A 26,160-nucleotide genomic window follows, 5' to 3' on the forward strand; every position below is an offset into this window, starting at 1 on the left:
TGCTCCCGTTTGCCTTGATAAAGTTAATGTATCATGCCATCATTTCAAACTCAACACTTCCTGTATCTGTTTCAAGTTAAAAGCCCCTTATAACTTGGGTTAAGAACATCCCTTCATTTTCTGAAAAGGCTTTTATTGTGAAACATTTGCAGGAACTTGTTGGGGAGGATTCAGTGACTTGCGTCATTTTCATGAGCTTCAAATGAAGCTCCTGCCATCTGGTGACACTTGTTACATCACTACAATAACAGTCACAGTGACTGAAATAATAATAGTAATAGGGATGAAAATAGGTCAAGAATAATCCGATGGCATCACGCACGTCATGAAAGACAACCCCGGATGATTGGTCATGGACGAACGTGGAGACTGTCATGTCTGTCAGCCGAGTCACGGCAAGATTTTATGACTCCACAATCACTTAATCTTACATAGTGATGTCAGATTAGTGATGTTGTGTAGTCTGAACCCAGCATTAGAGTTGCTGACAGGCAGGTTGTTTTTTTTTTTTTACTTTGGACTGAGCCAGGCTTTATGCTAAGCTAGGCTCCAGCTCTGTTCTTTTTTGGACTGTCTGAACATCTCACTCTCAGAGAGAAAGACAATAAGCATATGCTACTAAAAGCAATGAACCAATGCTTCAGTGAAGTAGAAGTGACAGACGCTGACTCAGAGGTCAAATATGACTTATTAAAATTATTCATATCATTAAATGATTAATTCTATTGACTACAAATCAGTTGTACGTAGAGAAGTAATTATCCAGATTTGACAGGACTGTAAAGTAAAGTGCATGTACATGTTAACAGGGACATAAGTGAACATTCTGAGGAATTCCTGAGTTGAACCTCCCATGATGCACGAGAGAGGGAGGGAAGCTGACGGGAAGAAGAAGTCAGGATGAGACAGAGACAGAAAGAAAGAGAGAGAAAGCTGCCAGTGCTTCTGTTTATCACCAGTCCAAAAATACCTGTTGAACAATATTGCTGATAAGACAACGCTTGTGTCATCCATTACAAAAAAAGAACAAAAATACTTCAAATATCAAGGTATAGACAAGTAGTAGTGTGTCACAGACCAAAGTGTTTGCCACCAGACTCTAAGTACAGTTCTGTCTCTTCTGTTCCTCTGTTGTACATTTCTCAGTCATTTCCTGACAGAAATCCACTGTTACAGTGGGGCTACATACTTCCTCAGTGGATCCCAGCACCAGCGGACACTCAGGGTTCTCCTGCCCCAGACCTGACACCTCCACCCCAGGCTGCCTATCCTCCACTTGCCCCTGACTGGGACCCACATCAGACAGACACGCAGTATCGCTCTGTTGTGACACGGGCGACCTGGGCTGTGACGAGCCCTCGTCAGAAGAAGGTGACGGTGGGTTAGATGTGAGGTCAATGCTGGCGGAGATGGAAGGCGGCTGAGTGCCCTGCACCTCCCTGCACACTTGCTGGGAGAGGAAAGACAGGTTCTGCCACAGCTCCGACATACAAACCTTCAACTGGTTGCGCTCGCTCAGCAGCTTCTCTTTCTCGCACACCTGAGTTTATAAGACACGGCATCATCAGGTCAGCATGACAGCAATACGCTCAGTTTGTCAGGTGAGACTGTTTTCACCAGGAAAACTACAGCATCAATCATTTGTTCAAAGTGACCTAGATGACTCTTGTCTGTCACAAGCAAAGGTAGAATTAGTGTGACACTGATCCCTCAAAACTTGTTTAGATTTTGTTTTAATCAGCACCCTTTCCCACTCTGTACTGCAACTACTGCAGAAGAGTTTCCCCCAGGATAAATTAAGTTATATCTTATAATAAACTTAAATGATCAATTAATATAAACAAACAAAAGCTCAACAGCAGAACGTCCTCATTTTTAACATTTTGTTTGGACATGATGGGGAATCACTTCCTGCTTAACAATGTGAGTAAGGAGCTACAGTCCACCACTATGGCCACCAGAGGGTGTGCTCCATCACTGAAAAGCACTCTTCTATTCCTAGTAGGATGCTTTTGTTTTGAATGATGTGTGAGTGTGCTCTATGTGTGTTTGTTGTATGATCATACCAGTTTGCGGATTTCGCACTCCAGGTTCTGGATGCAGTCCAGCTTCCTCTTGCGACAGCGTTGGGCGGCGATGCGGTTTTTGCTGCGCCGGCGGATATCATGGATGAATTCTAGCTGCTCTGAGGTCAGCTTGTGCATCTTGATGAGGATCTGGAAGTCATTGCGTGGCAGGTTGGTGATCTGGTCCACAGGGAAGGGCAACTTTACCTGAAAGGACCACAAAGATTTGTTTTTCTTTTATTGAAATAATTGCCAATCAAAATGAATCACTTTCACATTTGAGTCATGTGATGACAACTGAGTTATCTCCATGACAACTGAGCAAACTTACTTTGCTGATGAAAGCTATGACATGTGGTTGAAAGCCCCAGAAAAAGTTGGTACGTGGACCTTGAGTCAGGATTATTCTGACAAACTACTGTTTCCAAAATTGAGAATTAGCTTTCGGGAAAAAAAAAAAAAAAAAAAAAAAGGTTTGGTGTGGTCACTAACAGTGTCCTCTGACTGTCCAGCTGCCAAAATCCAGAGGACACAACTAAGTTGATACACAGTGTTGCTATGCTGGTCTGAGTCATTTTAGTGCTGTGGATTTACATCCAGCACCTTATGAGCAGGGTGGGTTTTATGGACTCTTCTTGCCCTGGGTTCTGGCCCTGCATACGGCCTTGAAACATAGATGTATAAAAATAACTAGATTCATTCATTCCTATGAAAGTTGCTCAGTGATGCAAGAAGCCAAACAAGTTCAGCTTCCTGGGTATAAAATTACTTAAATCTCCTGCATGATTGGGCCAATAGAGCAAACATGCTACAGACTTCCACTGGCCTGGCAGCTAACTTCTGATTTAGCTCTATGCTAACTTGAATGGGAATAAAATGATTTCATTATGAGGCTCTTCTAGACCTTTGAAATGTTATCAGACCAAATGGATCAAATCCTGACAGTGAAACAAGTCATTACTGTGTCACTCAAAAAAGTGTATCCTCTGATTTACATTTGTCTCTATCACACTGTAAGTCTATGGGGAAAAGTCTTTTTGGGCCTCATGACATTGTTTTTCCAACGTTTGGCCACTATTGGTTATACAGTTCTAGGTTACCTTGGCTTGGTTGGTTTGGTTTGGTTTGGTTTGGGCCATCAGCCCAGTGCAACAGGGATTCACATTTCCATTACAACAGGACTACCCACTTGAATGTGAGTCTTTAACTGATGACAGCTTGTCTTGAGTGATGAGATTTAAAAGCAGAGTGTTGATCCACAGCTAAAGTCCCCACATATTTTGGTTGCATCCACAGCACGGCAGGTAAAAGAAGTTTACCTGTTGGAGGTGAGCTGTTTGTAGAGGTGCAGTAAGAGCCTGTTGTCTGCAGCTCTTCATCTAACATCTCACTGTGGCTGTTTCTGCTTTCAGTGTCCTCACTGCTGTATTATTAGACCTGTCTTTATTGAAGAAGAGCCGCTGACAAAGTCCAACCAATTTGGTGATAAATACATTCACTGAGCATCACAAAACTTCTAATTTATTCTCCCATTTATTGTCTGTGGAGCAGCTCCAGACTTTATACCCTATGACATCACAAGTTTAAGACTTCTCTTTCTGGTTTATCATGTTCACAAATGTTGATTGAACTTTCCTGGGCCATGGTAATAATATGTTGTAATTCTTAATTTAGGTGGTGTTCCCCAATTAAAGACAGACAGGATGAACTACATAAGGCAACTCCCATTTTCAACACAAATATTAAATATATCTTTTTTAGCAATAATTCTGAAATTGCCCAATTCCTATGTACGCCTACATGTTTGTACACACCTGTCTAATGTAATGGTGACACACATATCGAGACTTGCACTGATGATGACTTTATGTTGATATATGTGTTATTATTATTATTATTATTATTATTAATATGTTTCACTACCACCCAGCCAAATTTAAATGAAACAAAACTGACAAGTTCATAAAATCAGGTTTAAAAATAGTGAAAAAATAATCTACATTCTTTGCTCTGAGAACCTGGGTGGTGTCCTGTTTGATGAACTCACTGCAATAAAAGCAGCAGCATCATGCTCCCACTCATTGCTTTTTCTTTAGTTTGTGACCCCACTGCCCAGCAAGCAACAGCCTATGTGCTTTCTCTCTGTTAGTGCCATGATTTACTGTAAAGAACCACTGATCAGCCAGCTCATGTCCATGCATCAGCATTGATGAGGTGCTTTGCATTGACCATTTATGGTTGAATGTAGGCGTGCAGGATATGAGGCTGGTCCATGTGCCAAGTTGATTTTGGAATTTATAAATGGAAATTGCATACTGGCAGGCGTACACATGGTATTATGAATCAGAACATTTTTTGGCGAACGTACATTTCCTCATTTGTACGTACACAAACATTTACTGCGGATTCTCTGCAGAGTTTTATAAATGAAGCCCCTGGTGTTCAGTAATATGAGTAGCATTTAACAGAAGTCATCAGATGGCGGTTAGTGTGGTGTAAAATGCACTAGGTGTCAGTATGATGCTGTGTATTGATCCCAGTAGCTGTGACACAAAGGGAACACAGGCTGAGCTCTTTGTCTCAGTGGCTCATGTTTAAAGGTGTATAAACATTTTTATTATCATTATTATTATTATTTTTTTACTTTTACTAATCAATATCAGATGGATTCATACTGTTTTTTCTTTCTTTTTGTGTATCTCAATTCATGTAGTCACTCTGGTTAACTCTAACTTTTTTATTCTCTCTTTCTTCACAGTCTTATCAGTGCATTCATTTATCCCTTTATTCATCTGCCTGTTCATGTGTTAGTATTCTCTCATTCATTCACTGCTTTGTTTGACTGCTAAGCTGTAGCTGCAGCCATCTAAAGCTGAATTCTTACTTTCTAAATATTGCTTATAAATCCATTGATGACTAAATACTCTGTTGACCACGTCTCCTCTGTGTTTGCTCCATGTTACATTGCAGCAGTGTAAATCAGAATAGTGTGCTGCAGCAGCCCATGCTGTTTTCTTCATACAGCCAGTGTTAAGCATAGCGCTGCCAGCATATCACGATGACATCATTCACTGCTCTGACAACAGAGCAAAGGGAAAAGAGAAGCAAGTGTGTCTCTGTGTGAGTGTGTGTGTGTGCTGTGTTTAGGTGCAGCCTGTCCTTTACTATATAGACATCTAAATATAGCTCCATGACTCTCAGCAGTCACATAATAAGGTTGGAATGACAAAGTGAGCCCTGGATGGTCATAAATCCCCTCACCAATCTCTCTCTCTCTCTCTCTCTCTCTCTCTCTCTCTCTCTAGTGTTCTGGTTTCCATTTCTAACACTGTGTGTATCATTTGAGACAATCATTCCATCACTTGCTGGTGTTTAAAAAAGATAAAAGAAAACACTTGTTTAAAGCTTTAATCATGTGCGCGCGCGCACACACACACACACACACACACACACACACACACACATATATATATATTGTTGTAAAATAACTGTGACTGTTGTACCTAATACAGTGGGCTACACCCAAACCTACAGAACAGGATTAGAGCCACAAGATATTCTTGAGTCTTGCGTAATTTTCGATGATATTTGGTTTATGGCATTTACATGAAACATGAAAAACCTGGTTACTCATATCCATGTATACACGATCATCACAGTATGCAGTATGCAGCTGTGTCTTCATTTCTCACCACCTCAGCTGTGATGTTCTGTACCAAAAAAGAATGTTCAGAAACCAAACTGAGCTTAACTGCCTGTCTGTGTAAGCACTGACTGCTATGACAACGGTAAAGAGTAGTTTTTATTCAGATCAAAATATGGAGAAAAAAAAATCCTCATCAATCAAGTGTAAGATAGTTTGGATTCACCTTTCCTAAAGAATCCCAGTATGGACAAAGTACTGCATCCCCATTATAGCTTTGTGATATTGGGCTTTATAAATAAAATTGATTGATTGAAATTGAGCATCCTGCTTTTAAAAATTAGGTAGGTGGGTTTAAGTAGTATCAGTTATAAACCAGTTTGCAGTTTTGTACCTTTGCCTTTTGAGGCAACTTTAACATCAAAGTCTCAACTGCATGTTAAATAGGGCTGGATATCTTTAACATGATGATACCAGTATCAACACCACTACCCTTCAAGCACCAACTCAGGTAATCCGCAAAAAGCTGTGTAAGGGGAAAAAAAATGTATATATTTTAATAACGTGTTAATTTCGATTAATTATTCACAGAAGAAGTAACGTGTTAAAAAATTAGCGCTGATTAATGTTCCGTGGTGCCCTTTGACCTGGTGTGTCATTGATGGCCACAGTGGCTTTGTCACATGAGAGAGGCAGACAAACTGACACTGCTTGGCACCGTGAATGGAACATTTATTTCTAAGAACACCCAATCAGAGCTGTTGATAGGTGCACTGAAGTTTCTGCAGGAAGGAATTTTCATACCATCAGAGTACATTCAGTCTGCAATATCACCTCAACACAAAGCATTTAACAGCGGACCAGGAGGTCCGAGCTAGCACAGCCTCTGATGCTAGTGCTAGCAGCCAGCCTCATCAAGCCACACTCCAGGTGTTCAGACACAAACTGAGTAAAGCCTAGTTCACATTACAAGATTTTCATCGTGATTTTGACATCGCAGAGGATCTTGAGAGCCACCTTGGGTCTGAGGTGAGTCGGCAGATAGTCTGCCACAATGAGTCCTCATGTGTGAACAAGCCTACGAGCAAGTCGCCCCCTTGTCTCGTCTGTGACTGGGACTGGATATCTGGCATGCTAGAAAACTGGAGAAGTGTGACACGACTGACAGAGAGCATCAGCAAATGAGAGGTGGGATACATCCCACGTCAGCACGCAGCAGGACTTAAGAAATGTGAGGAGGACAAGCCGCAGGGTTGCCACTTGCCAGGTCCGCTTATTAGCCACGACTTTGGGCATGTTTCTAAAGTGGAGCTGCCTTCTTGGGCTTGCTCTCTAAACATCACCTTTCTCTATAAATACCCGTCTAATAAGTTATTTAAACACATGATGGTCGCTTCTTTTGGGCTTGTTTCCATAGCCTGGGTTGCTTGTTTATCTCCCAAGGTCTGGCAACACTGCGCAAGCAACAACAACAATGGCGGTGTCCACAGGATCACGGGGAGCGCATAGTGTTTGGACCCAGGCCCTGGAGGCAGATCTGATTCAACACTGGGAAGAATAACCATGCCTTTACAATGTGTCGTCTCCAAAGTTTGGTAACGTCACCGCGTTATGTTGGCGAGGGCTCGGGGGAGAAATCTTGTGGTGTCCACACACAGGTCGTAACGCAGTTGGCGAGACTCCTGCTGACAGAAACATACATCGCCAGGTATGAACACTCACCCAGTGAGGATCCTTTTGAGGCTTAATGGTGGTGGAAGGAGCATGCTAAAATGTTTCCTGACCTGGCAGTAAATGCACAGGATGTTTTTTCCATCTTGGCATCAAGCGCAGCCAGTGAAAGAGACTTCCTCTGCTGGATTTGTAATTTATGAACAAAGAACCCAGCTTAATGTGAATGACTGTAGCCTGTGTGTGTTTAATCACGGGTGTGGGTCGGGTCGTGAGAGTTTTATTAACGGGTGTGGGCGGATCTGGCCTTGACTTAGACATAATGATGGCTGCAGATTTTTTAAAAATGGACCCGTGCCTTAAAGTGATACCACTACCAATAGAGCGCGTCATCCGATACTCGTCATGTGTATGAGGTAGCATGTAGTTTCGCAATACTTTGAAATGTTTTGGTCGCATCTTGGCATGTTGAACTGCCATCTCTGTCAATACACCACGCTTTACCACACCACAGACTGTATGGGTCGGAGTGTGAGCTCTGTGCCAGAGACAGTTGGTAAGAGTCTGCCTGCACACACACAATGACAGTGCTAATTGTTAGCATCACATGACTAACTTTACCGAATGCTTAATATCTAGTTTGATGTCAGAGTCAAGCCATTTAAGTATCTGTGTGAGTTTGTTGGGACTGATTTACAGCTTGGTGTTGGATGTTAGCAGCTGCTGCTGTGTTAGCTTGTGCTCATCTGGCAGAAGTTGCTAACTAATGTTCTCCGAGAGAACAGCAACTCCTGGAGATGGCAACAACAGAGTTCTTGCTGATCCGGCAGGTAGTCGGGACGTTCTGGGATCAGACTTCCCTGCACAAAAAGGATTAAATGCAAGTGTCCTTTGACAGAAGAATTTTAAAAACTTGGTAATGTGTTGTTTTGGTCGATAGTTTAAAGGTATTGAGTACTGATACACATCCCTTTAAGCCTATAAAATATTTGCATTGCATTTGTAATTTATAGTTTTATAAATTCGTTTTTCTTACTGTGTTTGATTTGTATTTTGTTGGTTTGTTGATTTGTAGATTTTGCATCTTTTACTTAGCTCACTTAACTTACTTAACTTTTCCTACCATAACCACTTTTTGCAGCATCCCATCAACACTATCATCAGATCACATATTAAATAGGCTGCTCTGGATGTGTTAATGTTGCATGTGACTGGCTGTTTGTTACTGTACATATCACACCCCCTTCATGCGCATGAACTGGTGCTGGATTAAGAAAAAGCAGGTTTAACAAAGGTGGTTGGTAAGATGTTGAGTAATCAGTTACCCTGCCAGTGCTGAACTTAGTTAAGTCAGATAACTCAATGAAAGCCTTACTTTGTCAGACAGCCCTGCTCTCTGTAATTTATATATCAATATCTTTTTTTTTATCTGATAACTCAATTATTTGTTAAATAATCAGTAAAAAATCTACTTTTACAAGCCCAAAATACTGATCTTGTAATACTCCTTTGATAATACTTCAATAAGGAGGAGACTAAGTAAAACAGCAGAATGCAAAGTGGGTGGAGAGGGTCTTGATGGGCTGGCCTAATTGGAGAGGGCAGATCTGGGGTCAGGAGCAGCAGATGGTAGAGGGAACGTGGCCAGGACACCTTCCACCTGCCTACAGGGCGCCCTAGGGAGTGTGTGTGTCCGCTCTATGGGTGAGACAAGTAGGGCAAAGAAGTGGGACAGACCCCACACACATGCATATACATGAGTGATATATGATGTACACATGCACATACACACACACACACACACACACTAAATACAACAGCACTAAACCTAAATTTTCAACAAATTGAAATTACAAAAGGAAAGAAGCGATCCTCTGGGGCCCATGAATTTCAGTAATAATTTCCATGGTGATAAATCTATTAATTACTGAGATATTTCTGTCTGCACTAAAGTGGTGGACTGACAAAAAAAGAGCATGCCACTGTGATGTCTATTTGCAAAATGCTGAATTCATTTTCTGGTTAGTTGTCTGTAGGCCTGCCATGGTAACTACTTTGTTTGGATGATATATTGTCCCAGAAATAATTGCAATAACCAATAATACTGTCATTTTAAAACAATTTCAATATGCCACTGATATAATGGTAATGTAATAGCATAATAATGCAAGTACACCCTTTCAAAGCGCAATGAATTATTAATCCTGGAAAAGATTTTGACATTGGAAGTGGAATACAAAAAAAAATGTAAACACATTCTTAAAAAAGTAATTAACACCTGTTGATATATCTAAGACAGTATATGTAAAATTAGAGAACTTTTATAGGCGTAGCCCAAAATTACTCAGTTTGAGACTTGATACAAAATTTGGTCAATAAAAACCAAATCAAGTGTTGCCACTTGCGACTAATAGACGTGCTTAGTGAAGCTCTAGGAATACCAGTTACCTCCAGGAATACCAGTTACCTCCAGGAATACCAGTTACCTCCATAATCTGGCCACTGTGCTGCAGTTGGCTCTTGGGGATTGAAAGCCTGGGAGCTGGGTGGTTTGGTAGATGATTTAAGAAATTGAGGATAAAGTTATTGGAGGGTACTACAAACAACAGACTATGTGGCTTGTTGCTAGCTGTTGTCAAGCTAATGACTTTTAGGACTGTGAGTCTTCCTCTCCAACAGTGCAGCTGCAGGCTAGCGGTAAGCTACACTGTGTCGTCTTTAAGGTGTTGTTTTATTTTCTTTCAATCTTGCTCAAGTAGGCCGCGGCAATCAAGGTCATGTTCATACATCATGCGATAAGTCAATAATGTAAATACTGTGACAGGCCTAGCTGCCCAATGTGCACTGATACCTGTGACAAATATGCTCCCAAAATTAATCTGATACAAAGGTTTTTACTCCCAGCTCATTAAACATTGACGGTCAGTCTGTGGATTTTCACGTCTACATATGACACACTGTTGTTGAGTCTGCTGTTGACGTTCTGGGACGCTGTGTCAATTTACACCTTAAAAAAATTCACTGTGTCTTTTCAAGAAACACTTTCACAGGAAATGTACAGTTTCTGCTTGTTAGATGCATACAGTCTTTTTCAAAATAAACTTACAACATCGGTAATACACATCTTTGGCTCAACATTCATATAGGAAGCAAACACTGGGCTCCTCCATGAAGGTCTGGTGTTTGTTGGACAATCCACCGCCCCTCCTGCCTGCCCTATAGGGACTTTCCAGCTCCTTAAACCACGTTGTTTTGTGGCTGCGTTTCAAACTGATGCTGTCTGGTGGCGTATCATACCACTGCAAAAGGATGGCTTTTTGTGTCGGTGTCTGTCACCAAAATCCCTGACCAAGCAGCAGTATTTGACGACTTCAGAATGAGAGCGGGTTGTCTGATAACATGACTGCCTCTTCTGCAACTGACAAAGTCCTACTTGTTTTAGGACAGTAGAAATCTGCATTGCATAACCCTTAAAAGCTCCTGATGACCCAAAGTCCAAATATTTGTATGTGGAGTTCATCTTTCTCAACTTTTTTTGCCATTGAGCATTTAAAAGATGTCAGAGCAGCAGAAACTGCTTATAGTGGGTAAAAAATAGTTCCACATAGTACACTACACACGTATAGTTTTTATGAGAACACAATTTAAAACAAATAGAGTGGGTCTGTGGTAGTGACCCCTGTAAAATGGCTCTCCAAGTGTCTGCTCCAATATGTCTATTCAGAATAGCTGAGCACCTTATGATACATTAACCTCTGCAATACATTTAACTGACTCATCCATGGGCCAGAGGCCACAGCCACTCACATCTAATAAAGATAATATCCTGTGTGTGTGTGTGTGTGTGTGTGTGTGTGTGTGTGTGTGACAGAGAGAGAGAGAGAGAGAGAGAGAGAGAGAGAGAGAGAGCGAGCGAGCTCCAGTGTAAAAATCTCACATCTCGTCAGATATTGCATGTGCTTGGGCATCACCATGGCAACCATACAGCTCTCTTTACTCCTAGGAGTATGTGTTGGAAGTGTTTGCGTAATTTCTCCTGAGAGAAAAACTGTCTAAGAATAGTCCCAGCTGTAAATCACACCTAGAATATGCTGGAAAACTATCACTGATACATGCTAGAAGCACGTGAACATGTGCTGCTGAAGTTTGCTTTAATAAGAGGCCAGCTATATATAGAGGTGGTCAATACTTTGGTAACATAAGGTAGTACAGCGATTTCTGTACAGGCTTATGGTAACGACAGCATATGTCTTAACTATTAATGCCATAGATTGTTATTCTCAGAGTAAGTTGGGCTACTCAGAAATGTCATCAACTGACACGAGTGGTTCTTTCAACACTGTTCAGTTTTTTTGCTTTTTTTTAAAAGAATAGCATTTAATGTAATTTTAATTTGCCTGTATTTCCACACCACACAACAAATGTCTACATGAATGGACAGAGGAGAGTGTGTGTGTTTGAACCATGTTGATGGGGCATTCTGAGCCTGTGGGTGTTTTCACACCTATAGTTCATTTGCTCTGGTCTGAATCAGTTGAGTTTTTATACTTGGAGCGATTTCCCCTTCGGTTTGGTTTCTATTCACAAGTAAAAAAGATGCATCACTACAAACAATGTGCACTCCGCTTACTGGTCAGACGTGTCTAGGGTGGGATAAATATAGGCAGAGGGTCCTGTGCTCTTGAGTAGTGCATAGCCCCTTAACCCAATTTAACACAGAGCCACAACAGAGTTGGCATTTTCTCATAACTCTAATTATGTGGGCAATATACCAGGCAAACTATGCCAGCAGAATGCTGAATGCACTTTGAGGAAATGTCTTGAAACACTATACTGCTTCACACCTTGCAAAGTAGATGTGCTGCTTTCATGCAGCTAAGTAGAATAAGGGAGCTAATATTGAGCTTGTGCGAGAGCATGCTAACCTTCATCGTATTTAACTGAAGACATGTTTGGTAAGTGTGATATTCTAACCCTTTTTCACTAACGTTTTTCGTGGCTTCAGGAGCCATTTGCTTCAAACTTGTGAAGTACACCTGGCAGTTTGGTCAGATCAAGGGTGGAAGACATCACTACAAGTGAACCATTCTAGAATTTGTTTGGGACCAGACTGAGGTCATCTCCTTGGACCTCAACCATCTTGATTTGGTCCACAGCTGAGTGCAATTACTGTGCTCATTAGGAATGGGGGAAAAAAATCGATACAGCATAGTATCACAATATTTTGTGTGGTGATAGTGTATCGATACACTGACGTGAAGTATCGATATTTTATTATGTACATTATGAAATGCATAATAAAAACAGTTGCTTTTTCAGTCCCCTAGATGGTGCTAATGTTTTCTTCCTGGTGAGGTCAGCAGAGGTCTCAGTCAGCAGCATTTGGCAGAAGGTCCATCAAAACAAAGATGGAGGCACCGGAGAAAGAAATCAGTAATGCTTCATCTGTGTTTAAATCAAACGTGGAGACTTATTTTGGATTTTTTAATGTGTAAGGAAAGTAGGACCTGAATATGACACGTGATTTGCTAGCAGTGTCACATGAGAATAAAATACTCTGGGAATACTACGAACATGAGGGCTCACCTCATACACCCCCATCCAGAGATAGCGTTAGCCGCTGATGGCCAAGCTAACACTAAACCTGCTCTGCCAAAAAATAAACCAACAAGAAGAAAATAACACAGTCCGTCACCTACTTAATGAGATCTACGTCCATACAGCGTTGGTGAAAATGAATGGTGGTTAGTGTGGTTACATGCTAACCACACTAGAACCCAGGTATGTGACGCCATCCCTATGTTTCTTCACTGACACAGCAGAACCCAAGCTCTACGGAAAGGTGAAGCATAAGTTGAGGAATCCTTGAGTACAGCAGGAAGGGTGACATTAACTTGTGATGCCTGGACTGCAAGTCAGTGGATTCGTATGTGACTAACAGTTAGAACACAATCTGCCCTTGATCCAACTAAACTATGAACTACCAGGTGAACAGTAGTCTGCAAATTTGGACTACATAGCTCCTGTAGCCAGGCGTACATTGCATTTTGGGATGCAGCACAGTGTGCAAACTGTAAAGAAAAGATTGTTAATACTTCAGGCGTACTTAACATGTCTTCAGTTAAACATGTTAATGGTTAGCATGTCCTTGTACATGTTCAATATTAGCCCCCTTATTCTGCTCAGTTATCTGAAGGCAGAACATTTTATTTGCACAGTGTGTAGCAGTATAGTGTTTTTAAGAGGTTTCTTCAAAGTGTATTCAGCGGTCTGCTGGTATAGTTTATATACTTATAAACTAAGAAGATAAAATACCAGATATATTTCTCAGATAATTACCACAGTTGTTGAGCAAATGCCAACTCTGCTGTTGCTTCATATTAAATTGCACAGCAATGTTTCTCTCACAGAAATATGCACTAGTGCAGAGTACACAACCTTCTTCCTGCATCTACTTTCTTCCTCCTACCCCAGACACATCTGAGCAATAAGCAAGTTGAATGTTCTCATGTGGTTTGTAGAGATGCATTTTGGTTCGCTTAGATTTTTCTCTGTGTAAAAGAAACAGAACCGAGGGGAAAACGCTCTGAGTTTACAAATTCATCAACTGATTCAGACTCGAGTAAACAAAGTATAAGTGTGAACACACCCTAAGAGTCTACATCTACCATCACCACTCTGAGGCTGTATTTTGGCACAAACATAAACAAACATAATGTTTACCGTGTACCTGGGCTACTGTTACACTACATTTGAGCAGAGGGCTGTACCACAAAGCAAGTTTAACAGGCTCTCCGTGGCTGAGCTGGCTCGATAGACCCCAAGGCAACAGTCAGACATAGCAGGTACCATGAAGATGGTTAACCGCTTGATCTGTTAAATTGCTCTTGCTTTGTGCTTCAGGCTCTGTGTGTGTTAACATAAAATGTGAAATGACACATTCAGCACATCATTTGCCACTTACAAATAATCAATTGTGTGCTGCCTACTTCCATCTTTGAAGAATATTTGTATGCCTCCACACACCAGTCAAGTTTCTCTTGCAATTTACACCCATGTCTTTGAAAACATGGGTGTTTCACACACATTTTTCCCCGACAGCACAGAAGATCTATATAATCAGCACAGTTTCAGGGTGGACACCCAAGATTAGTGTCACCAATTAAGAAGGGAGATTTTTTTCTACTTAAGATATTCATCAGACATTTCCTCTTCTGTTCCTGAGATATGACATTGAGAAATGGCCAGAAAACTGTTTTATGCAGAACATAATGATGTTACACTGAAACTTACCTTTGACCTTTTGGATATAAAATGTCATCACTTCATTATTTTATCCTATTAGACATCATAATTAGCATATGAATTTGTGAGTTATGGCCAAAAACAGATTTTATGATGTCATACTGACCTTGCCCTTTGACCTTCAACCATAAAATTCTAATCAGTTTATTCTTTAGTCTAAGTGGAAGGAAATTCATGGAAGATGTTCTTGAGATAGTTTGTTCACAGGAATGAGACAGATGCAAGGTCACATTGACCTTGACCTTTGGCCACCAAAATCTAATCAGTTCATCCTCAGGTCCAAGTGGATGCTTGTGCCAAATTTGAAAAATTTCCCTCATAATGTTCTTGATATTGAGTTCATGAGAAAGAGACAGATGAGAAAATAGTGACATCTGGACATTTGTGCCAATTTTAAAGTAATTCCCTTGAGGTGTTCTTGAGATGTTGCATTCATAAGGATGAGATGGACATATGGGGGTACACACATACATAGGGACAAACAACCTGAAAACATAATGCCTCTGGCCACGCCTCTTGCCAGTGTGGATGCATAAAAAGTACTGCAGTCAAATGCAACACTGTTGCTTCAATAAAAGCAAAAAAAGGAATGCTGGTAGAAAATTACCAATTGTGTGAATTCACAAGTCTGTATAGCTGAGCCTATTTATAGTACTACTCTGTTTATTGCTAATATGACAGCTGTACATTCTGCAGCTCTGATTCAAAAGTTATACTAAAGAACTGCATTTAGATCTGATACTGTTCCATGATGACTGATATGTCTTTACCATTTCAGTTTTTGGACAAAGCAAAGTGAAATTGATTTTACTGACTGAATATTATCTGTGATAAATACCAATAGACTAATCAATTACCTTTAATATACCAGCAGTAAACAGATTTCTGCAAATTAGAACTAGGCATATAATATGTAATTTCATATGCGAGAACATGTCACCCTGATTAAATGCTTTATAGAAGGCATCTTTTAGAGACAGCTTGAGCAGATGGACCTGAGAACATTACAAAACATTCAGTAGCTCAGTAAGAGCAACAACAACGTTGTGAATAAAACAGAATATTCTTGCTCATATTTTCTGCAGTATCGCTTTCAAACCAGTGTAAGGATCCAGACTAGGTCAGTCTTAGGAGTAATCAGCAGACTTGGCCTGCTCACTCAAAAGTCTCAAAGAGTAATTGGGTGCCGGTCCAAAAAAATCACTGCAAAGCAGAAAACCCGGCAGCACTCACTAATAAGTATAATACTTTTAATATAGTGGACTGCACAGAAGCAGTCAAATGGACGAGTTTCAGCTCATAGCCGTCCTCAGCGTTGAGGATGGCTATGAGCTGAAACTTGTCTGCTTTGCAGTCTTAGGAGTAGCCAAATATACCTTGATGCTAACACAAAGTGGAACCTGGGCAAGGAAGTAGAAGAATAAAAGAGCATACTAACCTCAGGGCCAGAGACTCTAGAGACACCACTTTCACTGTCTCCCTCTGAGAACGAGCCTGATTCGTCACTTGAGTTGCCGCCGCTGGCACCAAATCCCTGTTCACTTTTGATACTGGTGCAACCCTGAGAGAAGACCACCTCCCCGCTGTGGGGGTTCCTCTGCTCCACTACCCCAGCCAGGCAGTGAGACAGTCCAGAGGTGGAGCCTGAGTGTGGGGATGAGGAGAAGTCAAACTGGGGAAGGCTGGAAGGTGAGCTACCACTGCCTGCGTCCTCTGGGTAAGAGAATGAGGAACGGGAGCTGGAAGTCTGGGTTCGGGGCTCAGATGGGGGAGAGGAATGGACTGATGTTTGGATGGGAACAGGGCAGCTGGTGGTGAGGCATGACCGACCAGAAGAGGGAGCCTCTACCTGCATCAGGGTTGAGACTTTTTCTCTGAACTTATCATCCATGTAAGAATGGGCCAACATTTGTCGCTCGCCAGCTGCTGAAGAGAAAATGACACTGGCTCTGTCTAGCTCCCCCTCATGTTTAGAAGAGGAGGCTTTAGAGGCTGGCCTTTCCACATTCTTGCCAGTGCCAGTCAGTGCTGCTGGTATGACATCTGCAATGCCAGTCTTGAGGTCCACGCGACCCAGAGATTCCCTCTTATCCCTCTGCCTGTCTTTGACCAGTTCCCTGTAGTGGTTGAGGGACAGTCTGTTGGTGAGTAGCTGCTGGATGGTGGTGCTGGGCATGCCGCTGAGATCTAGGCCGCCTCTCTGGAGGTAGGAGCGCAGGCAGGAAGAGGGTGAACCTCGACTCGGAGAGTGCTCAGCTGCTACTGGAACCCCTTCTACCTCCAGCTCCATCTCCAGTACCTCTTCAGTACACAATTCTGGGTTGCAACCACTCCTTTCATCTCCTTCTTCCTCAAACACAAATGGCTCCTCTTTGATCCTGGAGGGTGTAAGAAGAGTTTGTAGAACAGCACTGCTGTCTCTGAGCTGTGAGCTCACAGGGCTGACTGAGGTATGGTTGGCATCATCGATGCCATGATGGTTTTCTCCATTGTGCTTGTTATCACAGATCTGGTACTGATACTTCCTGTACTTAGGACATTGAGAAAGGTCAGCAGGAAGTGACGCAGTGCTTGCTATATGATTGGTTTGCTGCCTTGTCTCTGCAGAATCGTCTGAGGATATTGTCTCAGGAAAGACTGCTCCCTCGGCCGTAATGTCATCACCATAATCCACCTTGCCATTGGTGGCAATTTGGCTGTCATTCTGTAGCTGGGCTTGAAGGAACCGAAAGCAAGAGTCCTCCAAATTGTGAACACCCAGGAAGTCGGCGCACAGGATGACCTCATGGATGTTTTCCCGACTTAAAACCAGCTTGGCTGTATAGGCAAATTGGAGCAGTGGAGCAAAACCCTTTGCTGTCACCTGTAGCGGAGAGAAGTGTGAGATGAAAGAATGGTTTTAATGCCAGTGCCTTCAGCATCCACTTCAAAGTGACTAAATATTACACCAAAAAGATTCTTACATTGTGGAGCAACAGACACAAATAAAGGCAGCCAACTAAATTATCTGTATCCACACCTGGAATGGGCAGAGTTTAATTAGGAAATGGGTGGGACTTAACAGAAGTTGTTATTTTAAGCCTGAAATTAAGGGTTGATCAGAAGTTGCTAAATTAAATATTTAAATATTTATTTGAAAATTATTTACAAAGCAATCTCAGGATTCTCATCATTTTTATCACAAGAGTAGGAGATTGAACGCAGCTACCAAAATGCGGGTTTTCCTTCATCACAAGTACGGATATTGAGACATGTTACTCAGATGATACTTGCACTCCTAAAAAGTACATTATCCATACAGAATACTCATTTTATCTGAGTATTTGGCTCAACCCTACTCAAGTCAAGTTCATGTTTATATAGCTATTGTTAGCTAGCGCCTTGAATCACAGTCTCAATTGCCACCTCTACAGACCACCTTGGCAAGAGGAGAGTGGGCAGCAACTCAAATCCAGCCCACACAAACCCCAGCTCTGGGGAACTGGACAGCCCTGATTTCCCCATGGATCAGCATACTTTCTGTTGCTGCTGTTACAAAGGTTAGACCCAATGCTCCAATTGTGACACCTGGTGCTGGGGGTTTGTGCTGGCTGAATTCAAATTCCTGGCAAAGCAGTGAGGACGCATGGAGTGAGTGATGCTTGATTTGATTTTGCGCTGTCCTGTGAGTTATTCTAAGTTTTGCTACGTCTTACAGAGTCAACATTTTCTTATAGAGTGGTTCATATGATTTTCTACGAATTTGCGCCCCACTAATGAAGTTACATCCTTAATGTACAGTTACATAATTAATGTTAAGTTATGGAGGTTAGGTTTAGGCAATAAAAGTTATTGAGGTTAGGTTTAGGAAAAGAAACATGGTGAGGACATACCTTAAAATGACTAAAAGTTCACACAGATCCAAACATGAGATTCCAGGGGAAAGTCCCGGGCAAAAGTCAACAAAGTCCTGTCATACTCACAACTCTGTCACTTTGACTTTTTTTCCATCAGAAATAATGTTTTCACACTTCAGTTATTGCGTCTTTGTTGTACTTCTGATTAATGTTAAACTACAGTGAACAAAACACAACACTTTGGTGTTTGTCACATTAAAAGCTTATTTACAAAGAAATGGCTGCATTTAATGTGAAAATTCTAAAGGAAGTATTAAGTTTTAGCATAACATAATTTTGGTAAAAAGGCTAAGAAGAACGCCTGACATGACTCTTGCTGTACTCGTGGAATGAGCGCTGTAGAAATGGACATTATAACTGGAATTATCACGACAGCAGGTAAACATGGAGGTTTTGAGTTTGCATTAATTGGAGCACAGGGGAAATTAGAAAAAAAATGGTAAGTCTCAAATGTAAGCCTGTCCCTAACATAAGCCTCTCTGCCACTAAGGCCACTTTTGAAAAACTTAAAACCTACAGTATAGTGTTGTCACGATACCAAAATCTTTGCTTCGGTACCAATACCAATATGAATTTCGATACTTTTCGATACTCTTCGGTACTTTTCCTAAGGAAAAGTCCTTTTGGATACAAACCTTTAGAACAATAAATAGTAGGGGTGTAACGGTACCAAAAAAATCATGGTTCAGTCAGTACCTCGGTACGGACGTCAAGGTTTGGTAACTCAAATGTCCCACCAAGTTTGTGTTGTCTCGTGTTGTCTCCCTTTGTGAGGCAGACTTTCTCTTGTCTTTTTTCACATGCGCCAGCTGCGAATGTTGATACAGGTGTTGTCATACACACCACTTGTGCAATCTGTGTTCCAGTAGGAACAAGAAAGGCGTTTGTGTGCATAATTGAGTAAAATAAATGAACTAAATTAATGAATTGAATCAATTTCAAAGTACCGGTATTTTCCAAATGCAGTATAGTACCGTTTGGAATACTCTAGTACCGCGGTACTATTTTAGTACCGGTATACCGTGCAACACTACTACAGTACAGTGCTTTTGTTCATTAAATATTGAGAATACAACAATGTAATATATGTAACTGAGGATGGACAAAATATTAGAAGAACCTGTAACATGTATACTGGAGTTTCAATTATTCTAGTCAGATGTTGGGACTCTGAGAAATTGATTATAGCTACTGTACTGTTTCTTCACAGTAAAAGAAAAACAACATTATGGCAATAACTATGGGGGACAAAAGGAATACAGATGGCGACTTTAACAAAGAGGTGGTGCACTGGAAATGGATGAAACTGAATTTTTCCCAACAGGCATCCAATAAACTTTTTTTCATAGTCAGTTATTTTGCCATATTGCTGCCTTATTAATCTTATTTGTCTTATCTTCTTGCATTTATCTTTCTGCCCATCCCTGTCTCCCACCCTTCATCCTCTCATCTCTCCTGCTTTCTTCTTGTTCACCACAGTCAGCTCCTACTGTATGTATTTCACATGTGTGTAAGTGAGAAAGGATGTTGTACTTACTCTATATTGCTGTGTGCTGTGCTGTGTGTGTGTATGTGGAAATATCCGTGTGTATATTGGTGTTCGTGTAAGCCTATTTTCTATGGGGTGCCGTTTGTAAAGTGGCTCACGCTGAAAATAACATCAACATTTTGCCACATTTAGCTTCAAACAATGTTTAAAAAAGTGTTGTGAATTTTTTAACGTCACCTTTTACCACATTTACAGCAATATTTGTTAACTTAGAAATATATTAAATAGTTAAATCTAAATATTAAATGTGGCACCTAAGTGTTAAATGTTAAATCTAAATATTAAATCTAAATCTAAATGCTAAATCTAAATGTTAAATCTAAATCTAAATGTTAAATCTAAATATTAAATCTAAATCTAAATGTTAAATCTAAATATTAAATATAAATCTAAATCTAAATGTTAAATCTAAATGCTAAATATAAATCTAAATGTTAAATGTTAAATCTAAATGTTCTGGGTGAAACTAAATATTTAGCTAATATGCAAATTCACACTGCCGGTCACCAGAAGTACCAAAATAAAAGCTTGAGATGGTCAGACTGTGTTTATAGAATCAATTAACGAATTAAAACCACCTTATCGGGGGAAATGAACACTTGAACATACATTAGCGTGATAATAACTACCTAAAATAACAAGAAACATGTTTGGAGAAATTTTATTTGACGTGTACTTTGAGTTGTTAGTGTCCCTTCGGAGGGACTAACAACCTAAGCTAAGCTAACAACCATTAGCTCTTAGCCCCGTTAGCAGTGTCTGTAATGACTCATTAACTCTTAAACGGTCCGTGAAAAAAAACATTTTTTTCCAGCGGATGTCTTAGTTACAACATGATTGAGCTGGCAAAACAGTTTTGTGTTGCGATGTGTGCTATTTATTCAGTTTTGGGAAATCACGATGTCTAGAAAGCATCAGTGGCTGCAGCAGCAGCAAATCTAACAGCAGGATGTCATCTGTTAAAAGCCTCCCGTTGTCGGATATGACATGAAACTACTCCAGTTAGCTCAATCATGTTGTAACTAAGACATCCGCCGGAAATTTTTTTTTTTTTTCACAGACCGTTTAGAGTTAATGAGTCATTACAGACACCGCTAACGGGGCTAACAGCTAACGGTTAGCCTCACTAATCTATGATAACCATGTTATTAATTTCAGAACGTGATAGTAATGTTTGTTCAATCATTGTGTTTATAGACTTTACAAAAACCAGATTAGTCTAAACGGTGATATAGTGACGTGAAAAATGTGAGATATGCATATATATATGTAGCTAAACTCCGCTGGTTTTCTACCCGGAAGTATTTGTAAACAACAAGGTGATTCCCTCCTAAGGGACACTAACAACTCAAAGTACACATCAAATAAAATTTCTCCAAACACGTTTCTTGTTATTTTAGGTAATTAATTATTAATTAATTATAATTATAATTATATTAATTATATTAATTATTAATATTTATATTTATATTTATATTTAGCATTTAGCATTTAGCATTTAGATTTAGATTTAGCATTTAGATTTAACATTTAGATTTAGATTTAATATTTAGATTTAACATTTAACATTTAGGTGCCACATTTAATATTTAGATTTAACTATTTAATATATTTCTAAGTTAACAAATATTGCTGTAAATGTGGTAAAAGGTGACGTTAAAAAATTCACAACACTTTTTTAAACATTGTTTGAAGCTAAATGTGGCAAAATGTTGATGTTATTTTCAGCGTGAGCCACTTTACAAACAGCACCCCATAATTTTCAGCTAGCATCAGCAGCTGCTGCGTCCTGTGCAGAAACACATCTGTACAGAGAGGAACCAGGAGAAGCTACCAGCCTTACTAATGAGAAGCAACAGAGAGAGAAATATGGCACAGAAAAGACACAGGATTAATCAATGAGTGTGATCAATCACTATCCACTTACAATCTGCTTTTCACCTTTTATTTCCCCTTAAGTAGCTGTAAGGTTAAAAATGTTATTCCACACTGTCTGCTAGTCTGATATATATTCTGTTTTGTTTTAAAGCTGTATGGTATATATAGTGAAATATATATTTTAAAAAAATCTACATATTTTTGGCTTCATTTCAATGCATTTTACATTTTTTCCCAAATTCAGTCTGACATCAGTATTTGCTGTCTAACATATTTTGGATCTTCACCAGAATTTAAAACCAAGTTCTGCAGGACTGAACAATTTTCAGCTGGTCCAACAACTGGTCAGTAATATTTAAGGGATGAATAACAACTCTCCAGTTCAATTGTAAATCAAAAGATTGTAAAACTGAAATAACACTTTGTTAGGCCTGAGCTATACAATGGTTTGTTTCAGCTTGTTTATTTGATACGTAGAAATTTCACCTTTGTGTCCTGACTTTAAAGTTCAAACACAGAAAAAGGGTATTTTATTTTTTCCTAAACCTAACCTCTGTAACCTTATGTTAAGGATGCGACGGGGTGCCAATTCTTACTGTACGTTCACACCAACTGCAACCGGAGCTTGCAAAGTGACGGAAGTCATTTATTTTCAATGAGAGCCCAGCGACTTGGGCGACCTGGTCGTCAGCCAAAGCGACCGGAGTGGTTCCGGAGGAGAGTTAAAACTCGTTTAACTTTATGGTAATGAGCTCTGACTCGGTTCGGCGGCAACCAGTCGGAATGCTGACGTGCTTCGATGAAGCAGGTCCCAGAGAACAAGCCATGTAACTTTGGTTCCTACAGCACACTTGTTCCGACAACGGATATCGAGAAGTTTATTACTTGCGTTCGCGCCCACTCAGTCCTTTATAAAGTGTCACTGTTCGGTTACAGAGACCAAAATAAAAAGAATGAGGTTTGGGACCATGTCACAGAGGTAGTTGGTTGGTCTGGTGAGTTTTAAAGTGTGTAATGTTAGTAATAGAGGAGAGAATTGCAGGCTAATGTTGCGAAGTAGCATGCAAGTCTTCCTTGCTTGGTTTGAATGGGATGACATACGTTTTCTGTTTTCATTGACCAAACCTAACTTTCTGTAGGCCAACTTTGAGCTTTTTGACTGGACAACAGCAAGCAGCAACTACGCTGCTTTCAAGCCAGTAGTCCGCTTTGCGTATCCTTTAAATTGGTTTTGTGGAGCAGCGTTTTAAAGCTGCAAGTCTGGAATTTTGGCCATTGCCAAGTTGGATTTTTTGAGACAGACCATATTTGGATAATTGGTAAAATGTAAACATGTCAGTTATTTAAAATTCAGCCCCGTACAGTTGTTATGAATGTTGAAATCAGTTACAGAGACCAAAGCTTTTTTTTTGTATCAGGTTGTAAATATGTTTATTTCTGCTGTAAAGTAAAGCTTTGGAGCCAGCCTCAAGTGGTCATTACGGGAACTGCACTTGCATACTGGCAACATGTTTTGCTGCTGGGAGTGCTTATGTGTTTATTTTTCAGTCTCTGAAGTTGCCACTTGCTGACGGCACTAGCATGTTCCCTGCAGACCAGTGTGTTACAGGTTAGCTTGCCAGGTCCAGTTGTTTGCCAGTTAGCCCTGTGACTAATCCCTACATCACCAGACTCCTGCTGTGCCACTCACTGGTGTGACCAGATCATAATACAGAATCAATAGAATTATGTGGTTAGCAGGAAACAGACTTGAAGGAATAAACATGCTTCAAGGTGTGTTAAATGGAGTGAAGAATGAGTCATTATGCAGCTTTGTTGATCAACACTGAGGTGGATTTGTTTTATCAAGTGCATTTGAGATGAAGGACAAATATACATGTCAGGTGTATATAGCCTGTAATTCAGTATTCTTTATTGTCATTTTACAAGAACCATAACAACTGATGTTTTTCTAATGTCAGCGTACAACAGTAATATGACAGTGTCCTTTGTCCTGAAAATACTAAATTCCACACCCAAATCTGTTTACCTCTGAGCCACAGTGAGTTGGAGTAATTTATGAGAGGAGTGAGCGGACAGCAGAGAGGATGTGGAAAATACAGCCGTGCTCTGAGTCATTAGTGGAGTAGTAAGGTGGAGTCTGAAGTGGTGAAGACCTGTACAAGTGATTACTGTACAAGGTGGAGTAACACAGACATATTAATCAATGTGACAGATCTGGGGCTTTCTATGGTAATGTCAGCCACCGGGATCAGGAACTGAATGGAAGTGGCAGCAACTAACAAGGTAACTGCATTTAAATTCATATCCAACATGTTGTCTTTTTTTTAAAGTAAAATGATACATAACAGGTGAGACAAGAAAATATCATATATAAGGTGACGTCACAAGGTTGACACCTTAATTATTAAAAAGACAAAATTATAAAACAAGATAATGTCATTGAGGGAGTAAAGCAGTAAGGATTGGCTCCCATGCCTCCAGGCACTGATGTATTTTATGGTTAATGTATGAGGTCAGTTTCTCCATTATTTTGTGTTTTGTAAAGAGCTCTATCTAAAGTAAGATTTTTACTTTTTTCTTGCTCTTCCAGGTTAGGGGGCAAAATTTTTGTAAATAACAAATACCCCCATTCATTTTCTATCAGGTTCTCCATTATCTGGTAATTACCTGTTTTTACAAGGAAACACATATTTAAATCTATCCAGACATAATTTCTGGTGAAAATATTTCCCTCTGAGAATATGTAGGCCTAAGACTGTGCCCTGTGCCTACAGCAAGCAAATGCTGCTCTCTCTTTAAATAAGCACTTCTGTTTAGGGATGCACAATACAGGATTTTTTGCCAATATCCAATATGCCGATATACTATAACAACTAATTTGACTGATAACAGATATCAATATATCCATACATTATGGAAAATTATGCAACTTTCTTCCCTGAATCCTCTGACTGAGTATACCTCTTTATCTGTATGCCTGTGTCCTGGTTCATCTTTATCATTTTATGTATTTTCATTTATTTACTTACGTAATACCCTGGGTTAAGACCATGCATTTTTGTTTACATTGTGTAGTCCTGTTTTTTTATTGTCTGCTTTATATAAAATTAAAAATAAGGTTTCGAAATGAAGATCCCTCAGGAAAATAATACTTCACAACCTTTTGTTTCTAAGTGTATTGTTGTACTTTGTGGTGGTTTAATAAATTTGTAAAACAGAGTTTACTTAGAGGAGTTCAAGTTGAATGGGTGGTAATTTGCTTGTTAAGCATTTAGCCTTTCACGGGGGTGAAGAAGAAGAAAAGTGTGGATGGTTTAGCCCGCTGGCATCTAGCTAGCTATTTTAACAGCTTTTATCTAGTGAGGACTTTAGCTTGCTAGCCATTAGTTAGCTTAGCAGATGGGTTAATGTCGGTTGGTGGATCAAAAGAGGATAACGCTACATCAGAAGAGGACAACACAACACTGCAGGACTCATCCTTGGACATCATGTGGTTTTTGGACTTACCATAGGCAGGTTGGTGTGGTGTCGTAAGTTACTTAACTCCAAACACGTGGATTTACTCCTCTGAGCTCTAACATACATCCTACATAGACTTTCACATGAGCCCAATTCTTTTATTGTTTAGTATGTTTTATTCTTAACAGTTTGCTATTACACTGGAATGAATTAACTTATTTGGGTGTCTGGTTACGTTAAGGTTAAGGTGATTGTGAATATTGTCTTCACACAAGGGTTTTAGAATTTCGTACTATATTGTAAGTCCTTTAGCACCTTTAGAGTTAGTAACCGAATCTTAAGTGCTTAAGATGTGTTATCTTTGGTTACTGGTCCTTTCATCATTATTTCTGCTTCATTGCTCTGGTGGTTATTAACACAGTATGAGCCAACTGTGTACAGGGTTACACGTCTGTTAATCTGTGTGTTTTAATATTTGTCATTTATATTCTTTATACATACTTATATATCTTTAAGATATATTGATTTGTTATTTGTGCTGTATCATTTACCTGATGTTTCATACATGTTAACTTTGTCAATAAAAAGAAATTTAAAAAAAATGTGGCCCCATGTTGGCCGATTCCGATATTTCATTTTAAAGCCAATATTGGGTGATACCGATGACATGCCGATATTATCTTGCATCCC

The 26,160-nt window shown here is 40.0% G+C and overlaps 1 protein-coding gene across 1 annotated transcript in view; it reads right to left on the reverse strand.

Moving 5' to 3' along the window:
* Positions 1–501: 501 nt before the first annotated feature.
* LOC117266782 (BACH transcriptional regulator 2a) overlaps positions 502–26,160 on the reverse strand; it is a 72,426-nt gene continuing 46,767 nt past the window's right edge. The window contains exons 3-5 of the mRNA XM_033642128.2: positions 16,124–17,548; positions 2,067–2,273; positions 502–1,540 (exon numbers count right to left, since the gene is read on the reverse strand). Of these exons, the coding sequence (XP_033498019.1) occupies positions 1,100–1,540; positions 2,067–2,273; positions 16,124–17,548 (2,073 nt within the window). The 3' untranslated portion in view covers positions 502–1,099. The remainder of the gene's footprint in view (positions 1,541–2,066; positions 2,274–16,123; positions 17,549–26,160) is intronic.

Source organism: Epinephelus lanceolatus, chromosome 15, assembly GCF_041903045.1.
Source record: "Epinephelus lanceolatus isolate andai-2023 chromosome 15, ASM4190304v1, whole genome shotgun sequence".
Lineage (NCBI taxonomy): Eukaryota > Metazoa > Chordata > Actinopteri > Perciformes > Serranidae > Epinephelus > Epinephelus lanceolatus.